Here is a 17,249-nt window from a genome sequence, read left to right on the forward strand (position 1 = left end):
TGATGGTACTGTACACACCAGAATATAGCAACATGTTCATGTAGAGCAAAATCAGTCTCCATTACTGCCAGAAATTCCAAAAAGCCCTCAAAATACTTGACCAATATCAGTGGATGATTTCAGCAGAGTGGTCAATCAAAAAGAACTATATTTAGGCCAATGGGCAAGGGATTTATGCTTACTGTGCAATTCATTTGTCCTCTGGAGAATTATGAGGACACTTCTTGCTATCAGGGAACTTTCCACATTATATATATTACATATTAATTACCTTTGTAAAAAATAGTGAAGGGTCTGCGCTATGTCGTGAATCTGGTTGTTCAAAAGGGAAGTGTGCTTCTATTAGAGTAATGGGGTACTCCAGTCCCCTAGGGGCTACATAGCAAATTAGAACCAAGGTCTCTTAGCATATTTCTTAATTTATGGCAGGGATTTGGAACCTCCTACCCTGGGGCCATATAAGTCCTTCAGAATCATTTGATCTGGCCCTCGGAGGTTTATTCTGCTAGCCTCATCTGACTAGCAGGTTGCCTAGAATGCACCCTGCAGCCAGAAACTATGCATCAGTGCCGCCTGGAGCGTCCTTAGGACAATTCAGACAATTACCCCACTGCCCTTACAGCTCCATAAATTGTTATTAGACAGACAAAGGACAGGAGTGTCTATCACCTGAATCTGTGCATGCGCCTGACCCATACTGCGCATGTGCAAACACTGCATCGGAGCACAATCCCCAGTGAAAACAGCAATGCCCGGAGCATCCTGAGGACACATAGAGTGCGCTGAAGTTAGCAATTTCTGAGTAAGGTCTGAGCTTGTGCAAGTGTGCCTGAGGCTACGATGGTACTCGATTGTACAGATGGTTTTGCAGTCTTGCTAAACATTACGGATGTGTGTAAGGTAAAATGGGCATCCTTATGTAGTGCTGCAGCGGCGGTGTAGCAATCACAATGAATTAGTATACTATCGCAGTTGAACTGCATGCGTAATCGCAGCTGTGATCGCAATAGCGATCCTTGCTCAATCAGGCCCATTATGAGGAATTGAATAGTCTCCTATAACTGTCTCTGTTGCTTGGCAGTCTTTGCTACATAAGTGCCAGACTTTTAGAGATCTACTGTTACCTGTCACAAAAGTTTTTGCTAATTTGTTGACTTTTAAATAGGGACAATATTTGTTGCTACTGGGAATCCTTTTGTGTAGACCATCAAAGAAATTGTTATTGCTCTTATGTTGGTGGAGGTAGGTGTGTCTGCAGCTATCCTCTACAAGCCTACAACATGGAAACCTTGCATTGAGGAGTTCTGAAGATCCTAAGGGCTCTATTTACTACAATCCGCATATTGAATGTGGATTGTAGTGTGATATTACCGAGTGAATTCGCATTGCGAATTCAGGTAATATCACAGGGATTTACTATAAATCCCTTGCAGGGACAGAGCTTGCGATAAAGCTCTGTCCCTGCGGATCCCATCCGCACTCTAGTCGCGGTATTTTCGGAAAAAATACCGCGACTAAGAGCCCGCGCATGCGCCGACCGACCACCGCTACTACCCCCCCACCGACGCTAAGCCCCGCCCCCGGCACTAAGCCCCGCCCCCGCGATCGCGGACCCCCGCGACCCCCCCTCCCTTCATTACACTTACCTGCATCCTCCTGGCCTCCGGTGGTCTTCTCCGGGCTTCCCGATCAGGTGATCTCCCATACTGCACTGGGGCCCGATCACCTGATTACCGGGCCCCAGTGCACTGTGGGAGACCAGCTGACCGGAGAGGAGCCATCACCGGAGGCCCGATCACCGGTCCCTGGATTCAGGTAAGTTAAAAAGAAAATGTTTAATTTTTTTTTTCTTTTTTTTACAGCAATCAGCTTGCGGTCTATTTAGACCACATAGCTGATTACTGGTACCGGCTCCCGCCTCTGCTCTCCCCGTTAGAGCAGAGTGGGAGCCCGGTAACCGGGGGAGACTCTGGATAACGCCACCTCCAGGTGGCGTTATTATCACAGGGCTTCCCCCGGTATTTTTTTACAATTTATTTTTAGTAACTTGCACACAGATCACATTTCCCATTGCAATTATGGGAAATGCGATCTGCTTTACTAAAAATAAGTGATACTGGGGGTTGGAGTAGAATTTTACTAATTCTACTCCAATTGCCCTGTAATAACTACAGGTGAAACCCTTTTTCACTTTATTTTAGTAAAAATAATGTTAATAAATAGAGCCCTAAGACCCTTCCAGCTTGTGCCACATGCGGCAAGACTGAACTCCTCTTAACTGTTACAATTGGGGGGAGAGTTACAATCCTTCTAAAGACGACAAGTGAAGTTGTTGCCCATAGCAACCATTCAGCTTATAGCAATCATTTATCCAGTACATTCTATAAAATGCTAGTTACAAGCTGATGGGATGATATAGGTAACACCTCCACTTGTCCTCTTTAGAAGACTTGATACATTTAGGGGCATATTCAATTACCCGCGGGACTTCTCCCGCGATTAATTGAGGGGTGAAAGTCCCGCGGCGCGGGGTTAAGCTATTCAATAGAATAGCTTTTTCCCTGCGTCAAAAAACAGGACTTCCACGCGAGAACACACTGATTCCGCGAGAACTGCGGAATCAGTGTGTTATTCATGCTCGCGCGAGGCCGAATAGGGCGGCCTCACGCTGATTTTACCTCGCACCTACATGAGGTGCGAGGTAAAATCAAACAGCAGGGGACTCGCACGCGGGGTCTCAGGGACACCCGCGAGTGGAATCCTCGCTAAATGAATCCTGTCCAGCACGCCAATTAGACGCGGGGTAAACTCCGCGGCTAATTGAATATGCCCCTTAGTATCTGAGAAATGGGATAACTGATGTTGTGATAGCAGATGAGAATGCAATTTCATGAACCTACACCCATTAGCCGTGACATTAACATCACTGACAGGTTAAATGAATAACATTGATTATCTTGTTACAATGGCACCTGTCAAGGGGTGGGTTAAATTAGGCAGCAAATTAATAGTCACTTGATGTGTTGGAAGCATCTCCAAAAATGTCAGGTCTTGTGGGGTGTTCCTGGTATGCAGTGGTTAGTACTTACCAAAAGTGGTCCAAGGAAGGACAACCGGTGAACAGGCGTTAGTGTCAATTTCTGAAAAAGTTAATGCTGGCTATGATAGAAAGCTGTCAGAACACACATTTCATTGAAGCTTGCTCTGTATGTGGCTGCATAGCCATAGACCGATGAGAGTGCCTATGCTAACCCCTGTCCACCGCCGAAAGCACCTACAATACGCATGGAGCAATGGAAGGTGGCCTGGTCTGAGGAAGCATGGTTTTTTTTACATCATGTGGACGGCCAGATAGTGTGCATCATTTACCTAGGGAAGAGATGGCACCAGGATGCACTACGCACCCTGCAAAAATTGTTCAGGAATGGTTTGAGGAACATGACAATGAATTCTGGGTGTTGACATGGCCTCCACATTCCCCAGATCTCAATCTGATCGAGAATCTATAAGATATGCTGGAAAAAGAAGTCTGAGCCATGGAGTCCTCACCTTGCAACTTACAGGACTTAAAGGATTTGCTGCTAACATCTTGTTGTCAGATAACTCTGGACACTTCAGAGGTCTTTTGGTTTCCATCCCTTGACGAGTCGGAGCTGTTTTGGCAGCACGAGGGAGACCTACACAATATTAGGAAGGTGGCCTTGATGTTATGGCTGATCAGTGTATAAACCAATACTGCAGAGCTCTCCAGTATAATATGAAAGCTTCATTTCATCTTTAGAAAAATAAATGAATACAAACTATTTACATAATGTACAGTCAGTTCATAGATAAAATATAATGAATTTATCAGTGGCGTCACAAGGGGAGTGCGGGCCACCAAAGTGCCGACTCCTCCTCAGTGATAGGAGCTGGGTGCAGCACTGTAGCACCATGTGCAGCACTCAGTTCCTGACACAGTAAGGGAGCCGGCACGTCACACAGGCTGGTCCCTGGGGCAGTCCGCATCTCTGGACCCCCGGAGTGACTAAAACGGTAGTTCGGCCCATGAGGCCACACCCCTGGATTTACTGAGTATTTAGTAACTTCATTATAAAATGATAGCCTCTTAGGGGTCAATTTATAAATAGGCAAAAATCCCTATTTCAGAAGAAACTGAGTGTAGATAAACTTAATTTTAATATATAATATTGAATACATAATCATAAACTTGATAAGATGCTGACCCTGGTGTAGGCAGACAAGACAGGAATGATCAGTGTCCAGGAAGAGGTAATCACAAGCACCAATCATGAGCGTCCAATATTCAGGCAGAGGTCAGGAAAGGCAGAGACAAAAAGGTTCAAGCAGGAACAAACAACTAGGAGCTCACACTGTAATCCCTGCAACTATAATAAGCAGTAAGAGCTGTCTGCACTACTTACTGTAGCTAAAAGAAAAGCCTCTACTGCAGCCAAGGCTGCCATCAGAAATTGTGGGGCCCGGTACTGACAAAGTAGACAGGGCGCCCCCCCGGGGGGAGGGAGGGGATGGATTTATATATATATAAATAAGCCGTAAACACATAAAATACGTTGGGGGGGGGTTGATAGGCTCAGGGCTGAGAGGGGGGGCAGGACAATGACAGCTGGCAGGACTAGGGAGGAGACGCACAGGGCTGGGAGGGATGTCTGGACTGGGGAGTGGGGCATGGCAGGGACTGCTGTCTAGACTAAGAGAGGGACAGGGAAGGCTGGCTGAACTAGCTGGGGAGGCTCAGGGCAGAGAGGGGAGGAAAGGGTAGCCCGTCAGCCTCATTCTCACTCCATCCCCAGCATGTCTCTGCCTCAGTCTTCCCCCCAGCGTTTCCTAGCCCCAGCGTGTCAGCCTCTTCCCCCCCACCCCCAGCGTGTCAGCCTCTTCCCCCCCACCCACAGTGTGTATGTCAGCCCCTATCAACCCCAGCGCGTTTCAGTCTCTTTCTGTCTCTCCCCAAATCACCACCACTTACCTTATCTGCTTCTTCCTCTTCGGCTCCTCTCGATCAATCCCAGCATTCATGTCACGCGCGCTGTCATAACAAGGGGCCGGGCTGCGGCGGGTGTCTGCCTTGTTGGAGCTGGAGCGGCCAAAGCGGGCCCGCTCCGGCTCCAACCATTTAATTAATGGGGACCAGGTTGGCGGGCCGCGGCGCTAGTTCCGCCCCTGACTCTATGGCTGCCGCTGCAGCACCGCAGCCAGCTGGGCCCCCCTCTGTCTCTGCTCTCTCTGGGCCCGGGACTCGAAGCCCGGCAGTCCCCCCCTGATGGCCGCCCTGACTGCAGCCCATGGTACTGCTAGAAACCATGTGATCGCAAGTTAACTTGTTCAACCTCTGAGAATCTTTCTAGCAACCAATTCACCAGTGAAAAAGTGGTTGTGCATGCCAGCGCCCATCAGTCATGACATCTAGGGCAAACCAGCCTTAAGTGGAGAGGCTACCTTCTGTCTGCAACTGCTTCCAGGTCTTTGCCTGCAACGTCTCTTTTCCTCCTCCTGCAGGCTTCCCATTGATTTCTCAATGGGGCTGGATGTATCAAACCGCAAAATGCAGTTAATCCTCTGAAAACTGCAGAAATTTAATTTATGCACGCCCATGCAACGGCATTCAAATGCACTGGCATGCCTGCGTTTTGCCGACCACCCCGTCACCACCCCTGTTAATCACTCTACGATGGGTCTGCGTAGTCACTGCAGTTTCGATCGCAGTGGGCGATTTGCGCTCGCGCATTAGTGATGCATCCCCATGCACAGTACTTGCATATTAGCAGTTGCGATCCTTGCTGAATCAGGCCCATAGTCACCTTTTCATATCTGAAATGCATTTCATTGGAATTTAGCCCAATTGTTAAAATAAAACAAATCTCCTTTTCTCTTTTTCTCACAGTACCACTGGAGCGCTTCTCGTGTAATGTTCTAACTACTATCTGGATGGTAGAGCCCCCTAATTCCTCCAATGGTTCCCCTGTTTGAGTCCTCGTCAATGAAATACCAGAAAGACTATTTCACAAAGATGTAAAGTTTGGCGATACAAGTTCCATTTTGGCATTGCCATGCTGCATAATGCAATTCCGCAACCTTATTTAATAGAACAAGTATTGCAGCAGTACAAATACCACCACATAATTCGGTGATTCATATCAATGGCGGGGCTTATCACCAGAGATATCAGTATTGTCGGTGGCAGTAACCCTGTCATGTATTGGAAAATAACCTATCCGGTAGTGTAGTCCACAAACGTATGCTTTCATGACAGAGCATCGGTTGTGCCCATATCCTCACCCTACTATCTAAATGGTGCAATTGAAAACGTGTCCCATTCCCATTTCCAATTATTTATTGTCCAATTCCCGTGTCCTGGAGCAAACTGGAGACATTTCACCCTGTCTGCAGCAGATAGCAATGGCATATGGACAGACCTTCTGCTTCTGTAAGCTATGTAGTATGTGTGTATGTATATATATGTATATATATATATTATATATATATATATACGATATATATATATATATATATATATATATATATACATTCTGTGTCCCATACAACTCTGCCCTCCAAATCCGGCATGATTCCCGTTGCCACCATTCCACAGCGTCTGGTAGTAAATTCCCCTACCGCTACATATACAGGTTGAGTCTCCGATATCCAAAATGCTTGGGACCAGGGGTATTTTGGATAACGGAATATTCCGTAGTTTGGAATATTTGCATATCATAATGAGATATCTTGGGAATGGGACCCCAATATACACAAACAATGTATTTATGTGTTATATACACCTTATACACACAGCCTGCAGGTCATTTTATACAATATTTTCAATCATTTTGTGGCTCAAACAAAGTTTGTGTACATACATAAAATTCAGTTATGTTTCATATACACCCTATACACACAGCATGAAGGTAATTGTATACAATATTTTCAATAAATTGTGCCTTAGACAAAGTTTGTGTACATTGAACCACCAAAAATCAAAAGTTTAATTTCTCAGTCATGCCATAAAAAAATCTGTATTTCGGAAAATTCCGTATTTCGGAATATTGGGATATGGGAGACTCAGCCTGTAGCTTATATTTAGCTATTTTTGTTGGGAGTCACATTTGGTGTATGCTATGAGGTCGCTTATCTTTGCTTTATTCACATTTAGATTCTATGTATCAATTAATAACTGTGACATATTTACTTGATACTTTCTATAAATACTAGTTCCTGCACTCATTTTTTGTACCTATCACATGTAATACAGTATATATATATATATATATATATATATATATAAAAAAAATCTAATTTGTTTAATTGTTCTGTATGTTGCTATCAACCTATTAAAACGTCCTGGAATAGGAAGAGATTTGAGTTATCAATTTGTCAGTCCAAAATGTTAATCAGGAATTACAGTTATTAAAAATAAGAATAATGAGTATCATTATTGATTTAATATTAATAATTAAACATTACAATGATATGGTTTCCATTCTCCACAGAGAAATAGTAAATAAAAAAAACATAGCAAGTCACTTCAAGGGAGACAGCTACAAACATGTCTGACCAATGGTAACACAAGTATGACAGATATTGCATATATTTATTTTAACAGTCCAGGAATCACATAAATTAACAAAACAAAATGATGTCATAAGACCCTCTGTATCTCCTGGTTTTATTAGTTAAAATACTTTCCGTAATTTATATGATGGGGAGTAGAATATAAACCTTCACATTTCCAGCTCTGATTCCCCTTGTAATGGTGGAAGTGGTGAGTCCATGTAAGTCTGTTTTGCCATATTCTGTAGGGCCATAAATCCATAATGAGATTCAAAAGGAAATTAAAAATAAGTTTTTTTTCCAGGTTAGCGGAGCTTAAATTCACTCCATTTCTATCAAATAATAAATGTAGGACATTATTGGTATAGAAACAAACTGTTGGTGTGACCCAAAATACTGTTTAACATTAGGTTTAATCCTATTCTGTGTATGTCTGCAGCACGTTGTACTAATGGGGGTAACAATATTTAGCTCAGTGTATCCAAAGTGTACTCGTCACATACACACATTAGTGGCGGCCATTTTCCAATATTCATGAGAAGAGAAGTAGGGACATCACTCAGGCATGAGGCACACGATGGCAGTCTCCACTGTGCCTGTGGTAGCTCCACTATAATGTCTGATGTCTTGTTACCGATGTGTTTATGAGGTACAGTGATTTTTAGACAAGCATAGCACATAAAAGCAGGTACACAAGGAGAGTTGCACCAATTGAATGTCGGTTTCCTTACAGTCACAGTTTTGCCATTCGTGTCTTTTACAGTATGTGTATTGTAACCACAAACATCAAACAATATTCCAGCATCACCAGTCACATTAACAGAAAGACACAACATTTCTCAGCGGCAACATAGTAACTAACATTACTGTATTCTTATACCATGTATATATATATTTTCAAAATAAACTTGTAATGACTACGTAAAAAAATAAATATGTCTTTGTTACCTCAGTTGTCTGAACTTCACAAACTTATTATGTGGAACAGAGGTTGCCCCAGAGAAACAATAAAAATACAATGTATAAAATGAATGTACAATGGCAACCCACCTGCCTGCTCACATTCTTATATGTGTCCGTACACATTGTGTACAGAAACAGTTCTTTTTTAATGCTTTGGTATTTGGTGTTGCATTTTGTATTGTTTTTATTTCAGATAAAGGGGTTAGGAGATAAAGTGAACGGTGATAAGGTACCAGCCAATCAGCTCCTAACTGCCATGTCACAGGTTGTGTTTGAAAAATGGCAGTTAGGAGCTGATTGGCTGGTACCTTATCACTGTTCACTTTATCTCCTAACACAGCTTAGTAAATAGACTCCAAAGGACGGGATGTACTAAGCATCGCTTCCGCAATGCGGTACATCCCCTCTGACTTTAGGTAACATACCGTGGTTCATTACGGCGGTATGTACCAAGAATTTCACAAAAGACAGCTCTCCCGTTAAGAGCTGTCCTTTGAGATGCTGCCGGGCAGAGAGACTTCCGGGTTTAACACCTAGAAGTCCCTCTGGCGTCCTTCTGTGCATGCGCAGAAGGACGCGGGTCGCGGGGGCTCATGGGAGGGATCCGTTCGGATCTCTCCCAGCCAGGAGCGTCCCAAGAAGAAGCGGGTCTTAGTACATTCGGGGAATGCGGTAAAAACCCTGAAAACTGCATTTTCGGTGGGTTTACCACATTTTTACCTTTAGTACATCCCACCCATGGTGTACTTTATGGCTTCATTGCAGACTCATATGGACGGTCACCTCAGATTAATCATCTTCCTTGGTGCCATATTCCTTTATTTATTACATTTAAAACCTGAAAAGATCAATTTTATTTTGCAACAAATTTGCTGGAAATCCTCTTTCACGTCACTCCCTGTAGCATTTCATCTATTGTGGCACTACAAGTCCCAGGAACTCCTGCCAACTACTGTGTCCCCAGTAGAATGGAGAACATCTGGTATTAAACCTTCCTAGATGCCAGCAGAATCATATGGTTATTTTTGGAGTATTTAGGAAGAGAAGTTACTCATCTGGTGGTACAGGAATCTGTGGTTTTACAACATCTCGATGGCCTAAAGGCCCCCATACATGAGGCGTCTGATCTCGCGATCCTTTGATCGGATCAGAAACGCCATCGATGTTCCGCGATCCGTCGCAGGATCGGTGAAAGTCTACATGTTAAATTTCACCGATGTGCCAATCACGATAATTTTTGGATCGTGATCGGCATATCTGTGAAATCCAACATGTTGGGTGGTTGCAGGATCGCAGGAACGCGGCTATCCGTCTTTGATGTATTGGGGCCTTTACTCAGTTTCCCAAACTCATTCCTCAGGGAGCACTCACAGTGCATGGTTTCCATTCTTCCTAGCAGGTGCACAGGTATATTCATTACTGGCTGACACATTTTTAAAGATCCACAGGTGGAGCTAATTATTTCACTTGTGATTCTGTGAGGAGACCTGGAAAACATTCGCTGTTAGTGCTCCCTGAGGAATGAGTTTAGGAAACATTGGCCTACTGTATCTCATCTCTGCACTAGTTTTATTCTATTGTAAATGGTAGCATTTTTTATTTAAGAGTACAGGGTAGAACTTAAATCTGTACCTATAAACTAATTTGCTTTTCTGGCCACATATTAGGAGGTCAGAGTTCATTATCCAGATTGACACTTCCCTCATGTCTTAATAATAATTAAGATCGGTTAAAGATAAACAAAACATAATAGTTCTGTAGGGAGAAAGGGGGAAATGGGTTCCCGTAGACTGTAATTTTTCTATGAATAATTTAGCTGCACTTTAAAATAGGAAAAAAGTAAATGAGTTTGTGCGTGATGGTCACAAACCTTTTTTTTTGTGTATCAGTGCAAAGGCTCAAAGTGTAAACGTTTCGAGAAATGACAGCATCACAAAGTCCGGGGAGACAGAACCCATTCTCAGTAATGCCTTTTTACAGAAGAAAAAAAAAACATAAATTGCAATTAGAGGCACAAATTAAGGTAGTGCTTACTTTAAAGTGCTATATTTTTACAGTTCCTTATGCTTGCAAAGTGTGCAAAAAATGTGTTTTTAAAAGATAAAAAATAAATATATATATACATATCTCCTGCAGCTACAGATGTCATGGATAGAAAATGCTACAAAATAACAATTGTTTGCATTTTATGTTTTAATAAATATACTCTAGACAATGCTAAGACCCATAGTTTTATTTATTTAGCACTAAAATATTTAATGCTCTGATCACCCATAGTAACATCCTTCAAATAACTGTGTTTTAAACAACGCACTGTACAGTCATTTCATGTCATGTATTTGACATACTAAGTCCATGACAACTGATGCAACTCACCTTGACTGTGTTTTATAGAAACATTGGAGAAACACAGCACTATATTCCTCTAGAGGTATCCATTGGTACATTGGAAAAGAAACAGCACTTCATCCCTCCAGAAATATGGATTGGTATATTGGGAGAAACACAGCACTATATTCTCCATGATATATGATTGGTACATTGGAGAAATACAGCACTTCATTTCTCCAGAGATATGGATTGGTACATTGGAGACGCATAGGACTTTATTCCCCCAGAGATATGGATTGGTACATTGGAGAAATACAGCACTTCATTTCTCCAGAGATATGGATTGGTACATTGGAGACGCTTAGGACTTTATTCCTCCAGAGATATGGATTGGTACATTGGAGACGCAAAGGACTTTATTCCCCCAGAGATCTGGATTGGTACATTGGAGACGCATAGGAATTTATTCCCCCAGAGATATGGATTGATACATTGGGAGAAACACAGCACTGTATTTCTCTAGAGGTATCGAGTAGTACAATGGAGAAACACAGCACTTCATTCCCCCAGAGTTCGATTCGTACATTGGGTGAAACACAGAACTATATCCCTCAGAGCTATTGGTTAGTACATCTGAGAAACACAGCACTTTATTCCACCAGAGATACTGACTGGTACTGTACTTTTGAAATAAACACAGCACTTTATACCCTTAGAGCTATCGATTGGTACATTGGGGAAAACACAGCACTATATATCTCTCTAGAGGTATTGAGTGGTACATTGGAGAAACACTCACTTTGTTTGCCTAGAGATATTGATTGGTATATTGGAGAAACACAGCACTTTATTCCCCCAAAGATACAGTATGGTGTTGTTTGACCACAGTGAATCTACAAAGAGATGCATTTATGTATTTTACTCCAGAAATATTTTAGCATGTCATGATTTTCTTACCTTCACCATAAAGTTAGTGCTATTAAAGTTTGTATACAATGAAATAAAAAGCAGGTTCATCTTAATTAGGGGCATTTTTGGTCACAATGGCTTTCAAGAGAGAAGTTCATTAAAGGAGATAAAATCATTACAGAGTTTTCTATCTGAGGTGTCAGTGACATTTCTAGCATGGTTCAGGAAATCTTCCTTCAGTCATTTTGAGAGGAGGCCTGTCCAGTGTCCCTCTCTATGCCCTCCCAATGACTAAGGGGAGAAGATGCTAGTTGTCAATGCCATGCAGAAGCTCAGTGTGCACATGTGAACATTCCATTCATCACAAAATTAGTATTTGTCAGATTCTGGGGCCATGTGTGTTTGATTGTCCTCCCCCACCTGGCAGCACATGGACTTCTGGTGAAATATGGTTATCTATCTTGACAGGTTCCATATTACCTCGACTACTTCCAGTAATCCCTTCTGTGGAGTAAATGCAGTTTTGTCCTCGGTACCGCGAGGAACTTGATAAAGCAGCACTCTCAAGGTGATTCTTTTCTGTTCTGTGAACAGTGTCTCTCTGCTTTTGGTGACTACTGTACCTTATGTTATATTTTGGGCTCACAGTGCCCAGTAACTCTTTAGAGGGACAGGAATCCAAGCCATCGAGAAGCTGTCCCTCATCATCTGTGTCAGCGTCTATATATTTATGTACATTAGCATCGTGAAAAGTGAAAGCTATTGCCATGTGTTTTTCTGGAGATTTGGAAGGTGTTCTAGCACTTGCTGTTGTATACAGTGATGTTTCAGGGCTACGAATGGACTGCTCAGAAAAGTAAGAGCTGTCTAACTTAGAGTGACTTTGTCTGTGCTCTGACTGACTCAGCATGTTTGGTGCTGGTACTATTGTCCTTGTATCACCTTCTAAAAAGTTGACTTTTAGGGATCGCAGCATCATTGGGTTTTTAACTTTAACAAAACTTTTTGGACTGTCCAATATATATGCAGAATGCCGGCTCCTTTCAGCCCTTGGACTAATTTCAGTGAAGCTCTCACCACTGACATCTAAGGATAGTGGTCTGTCACGATCAGAGGGTGTATTTTGCCCTGAACTTATATTTGTTTTATATGGCAGAACTGCCAGCGGGCCATGTAAGAAACCACCAGATTCTGGAAATTCCGTGGTACAACTAATGAAACTGTCTATGCTTGACATGCTTCTCATATCAACAATACCTGACTTGTGAGCCGTCAGCAATGGGATGGCCGGACATGGGATTGTTTCCATTTCCAGCTCTTCTGTCTCTTTACCTGATTGACTGGATTCTTTTAAGTTGAGTATTGGTTGTGATTGTGTTTTTGCCATTTTGTTGTACATATCTTCTAGTTGTTGAACATTAAGGTGTTGGGGACTCGAACAAGAGCGATTCTTTTCTGGGGACCCATGTTCTTTTGTGTCAAAAGACTTGTTAGAACTTGTCTCTGACAGGGTTCTTTTTGTCCATTTCCATTTGCTAGGTGATAAATGATTATCTTGCACTTTTTCTTTCTTTCCTGCCACGTCTTCAGTCTTTTCAACCACTACATCCATAAGTTCTATGCTACGAGCAAAGGCATCTTTCATGTTCATGGAGACAATGCTACCATTTCGTTTCGCTCTTTCTAGAGCTTCTCTACGCTTAATGGCTTTTTCTTGCCTCTTTTGTTCCTTGTAGAACTCTGAGAAATTATTTACTATAATTGGAATCGGAAGAGCTATCACCAGCACCCCAGCAATACAGCACAGACCACCAACAATCTTACCCAGAAGAGTTTTAGGGTAGATGTCTCCATACCCAACTGTGGTCATTGTGATGGTCGCCCACCAGAAAGATGCTGGGATACTTTTGAATTTTGTGTCATCCTCATCCTTTTCTGCAAAGAAAACCAAGCTTGAAAAAATCATGATACCCATTGCTAAAAATAAAATGAGGAGACCAAGTTCATTATAACTCCTTCTTAATGTAAAACCCAAAGACTGTAGGCCAGTTGAGTGTCTGGCAAGCTTTAGAATTCGTAGAATCCTCATGATCCGGAAAATCTGTACTACCCGTCTAACATTTTGGAATTGAAGTACACTTTTGTTTGATTCTGTGAGGAATATTGTGACATAGTATGGGAGGATGGCTAACAGATCAATGACGTTAAGTGGCCCTTTGAAAAATTTCCATTTGTTAGGTGACGACAAGAATCTCAGGAGGTATTCCATTGTAAACCATGCGATACAGACGGCTTCCACATGCGCAAGCTGGGGGTTGTCTGTCGTTTGCCCAAATTCATCAATACCTTGTAACTCTGGAAGTGTGTTTAGTGACAAGGCAATTGTAGATAAAACAATAAACAGGATAGAAATGATTGCCAAAATCTACAAAAAAAACAAAAACAAAAGATTGTTAGTCATATACAGTCAATGTTCGGTCATGCAACAGTGTACAGGCATGTACAACATACGTTTAGAAGCTAATAAAATGCTCTTCCTTCTTATATGGGTTTCCTTATTGCTCTTCACTATAATAATTATGTATGGATGTGGGCAGTAATATTACAGCATTTTGGTAGTTTGTTATAAAATTAGCCTATGTGTAGGGGACACATAGGGTAAATATGCTGTTTATGGTGGATCACTCTTTGTAAAACTAAAGTCTACTACTGTACCAACTATCTGATTTATTAATATATATATTACATATACAGTTAATCAATAAATAAAGGGGAAAGGCTATACTATATGTGAAAGATTCTGCACAGGAAAAAACTTATGTCTTTAATCGACCAACAGTAAATAAAGTTTATAAAGAGTGGATCCTCCTTTATATATTTAGGGTGTTGGCGGTACTCCCAGGAGTCAGAAAATAGTCAAATATATATAGAATTACTTGCATAGACAAGTCAAGAAGACTCCTTTTGTATTGTATGAAACGTGAATAATTAGCAAAGATTAAAACAACAATTTTATTAGTATACTCATTAAAATAAAGGTGCTAAAAGTTGTGCGTTTTAAAAGGTAATCACATGTAGTCAATGTGCTAACAATTCTGTTTTGGGAGAGTCCAAGATTGACTCTCAATAACAGAGCTAGTTGGACGAATATATTAATCGGTAATCCTTATCAATCAAATACTGCAACATACATGTTATTTAAAGGATTTATCAACACTCACAAGCAAAAAATATAGATTTTTTAATTTTTTTTAGGGCCATATCCAATTAGCCCCGAACACTGTTCGGGTGCTAATTGATCCCCGCGATCGTTGAAAAGCGGGGATTTTACGCCGATTATCCCCGATTTCCGCCGGTATTTTTTCCTCCCTATCCTATTGATTTGGGCAAAATAATAGGATAGTTCGCCCGTTAACACATAGGAGCCGCAATAAGCTCGCGGACCTATGTGTTCTCGCCCTTTTTTGGGCGAAAAAAGTGCCCTTATCATGCATTATTTTTCAGAACACATCAGGTCCCAAAAAAAAATCCTGATAAGTGCCGTTGTCAGGTCGACTTCGGGGCTACTTGGATAGCCCCGAGCAAGCCCCGGGCGAGCTAATTAGCCGCGGTAATTTACCGCGGCTAATTGGATATGGCCCTAAGTTTATAATGTGTATCATGCATTTGTAAAGCATAGAATTTCCATTAGTCAAAGAACAACAAATAGAACAACAACAAATATGGTATCAGGATTTGTTGCATATAAAAACTCAAATTAAAATACTGGCAGCAATATACAGTTTCAGCAATTTTGTTTGACCGCAAATCACCACCATTCACAATTCTATGCTGATTAAGGGGGGTATTTATCAAAGACTGGAGAGAGAAAATTGTGAGAAATAAAGCACTAACCAATCAGCTTCTAACTTACATTTTAAAAGCTGTGTTTGAAAAATGACAGTTAGGAGCTGATTTGTTAATACTTTTTCTCTCACAATTTTATCTCTCAACCCTTAGGGCCTGATTCAGACCCGCTCGCGAACTCCGGAGCGAGTGAGAACTCGTTCGGGGTTCGCAGCAAAACGGGGCGGCTGTCGATGTTGATCGACAACTCGCCCCGCTTTGTAGGCGGGTCCCAAAGGAACGCCTGCCGTTTGTGGGCGGCCCTACTGACATCACAAGTGATGTCAGTAGTGAACTTCTTGCTCTATTAGAGCAGGAAGTTCACTGGGGCCTGCGGTGGACGAGACCCTACTCCAAGGGTCTCGTTGCAAGCCCGATCATCACGATAATCGTGACCATCGCCAGGCTGCCCGCACAAGCTGTGGGTGGTCACCCACAGCTATGCGAGCGGCCAGGAAGATGGTCGCGATGGTCAAGACCATCAAGACCATCAGGCTTGCGACGAGACCCTTGTGGTAGGGTCTCGTTGCCGCAAGCCCCAGAGAGCTTTCGGCTCAAACAAAGCCGAAAGCTCTCCCACTGACATCACTTTTAAAAAAAATCCACCCTGATTCAAAGCCTCTGAATCAGGACCTTAGTACATAGACACCTAAGTCTGTACTCCTTATTTGTTCTATTGCATGATTATACACCACAGTAGAAGGTCACATCAGTATGGTTACATTTTTACCATTAATATAGCCTAATCAGGTAAATAACATATGCAGCAAAACACAAATTGCACACAATGATAAGATATGCTTTGTGATACTTTATATGCTTTAAGCGGCATACACACACAACGATTTTTTGAACGATTATCGTTAAACGATATCGTTTAACGATAATCGTTTGAAAAAATCATTCACTTTCTGAGTCCAACGATGAACGATTATCGTTCATGCGCGTTCACGATTGTAGTTTGTAGTTCAGTCAGACTTGTCAACGCAACGATTTTCAGTCACAGAATTTGCAAAAATAGTTTGTAGTTCCAAAAAATCATTCATTACACTTTAAAAAATCTGACAGATAATCTGACAGAAAATCGTTCATAAAATCGTTCATAAAATCGTTGGTAACAAAATCGTTGTGTGTGTGTATGCAGCTTTACTGTGAAATGCCTTTGTTTTTGAGGTGTGTTTAATAATAGATGCATATTTTTCATTAGGATGGTACACCAACCGTCAATATTAATGGTAAAATCGTAACCATACTGATGTCACCTTCTACTATGGTGTATACTTCAATGGAGGAGCCGTTCATTGGCTGAGAGAGGCGGAGGCTGACCTCTCTCAGCCAATGAACGCTCAGATACGGTTCTACAAAGGCAGAAGCCGCGTCTGAGCATTTCATTCGGGAGATAACAACTATCCTGGTTGTTATCTGTTGCGTGGATTGGGATTTTCGTTTTTTTGTTTTAAGAAGACCTTGCCTACTTTGGACAAGGGGACCACTCTTGGTAATGTAGGTGAGTATGTGTGTGTGTATGTATGTAATAAAACTGTACTTTCACGGAGTGTGTGTTTTGTGTTTTTTTAGACATTTCTTTACAG

General features: G+C 41.9%; 1 protein-coding gene across 1 annotated transcript in view; it reads right to left on the reverse strand.

Annotated features, from left to right (window-relative positions):
- Positions 1-10,667: 10,667 nt before the first annotated feature.
- KCNB1 (potassium voltage-gated channel subfamily B member 1) overlaps positions 10,668-17,249 on the reverse strand; it is a 184,932-nt gene continuing 178,350 nt past the window's right edge. The window contains exon 2 of the mRNA XM_088472211.1: positions 10,668-14,197. Coding sequence (XP_088328337.1) covers positions 12,152-14,197 — 2,046 coding nt within the window. The 3' untranslated portion in view covers positions 10,668-12,151. The remainder of the gene's footprint in view (positions 14,198-17,249) is intronic.

The sequence above is a fragment of the Taudactylus pleione genome, unplaced genomic scaffold (assembly GCF_031769625.1).
Source record: "Taudactylus pleione unplaced genomic scaffold, aTauple2 ptg000121l, whole genome shotgun sequence".
Taxonomy (NCBI): domain Eukaryota; kingdom Metazoa; phylum Chordata; class Amphibia; order Anura; family Myobatrachidae; genus Taudactylus; species Taudactylus pleione.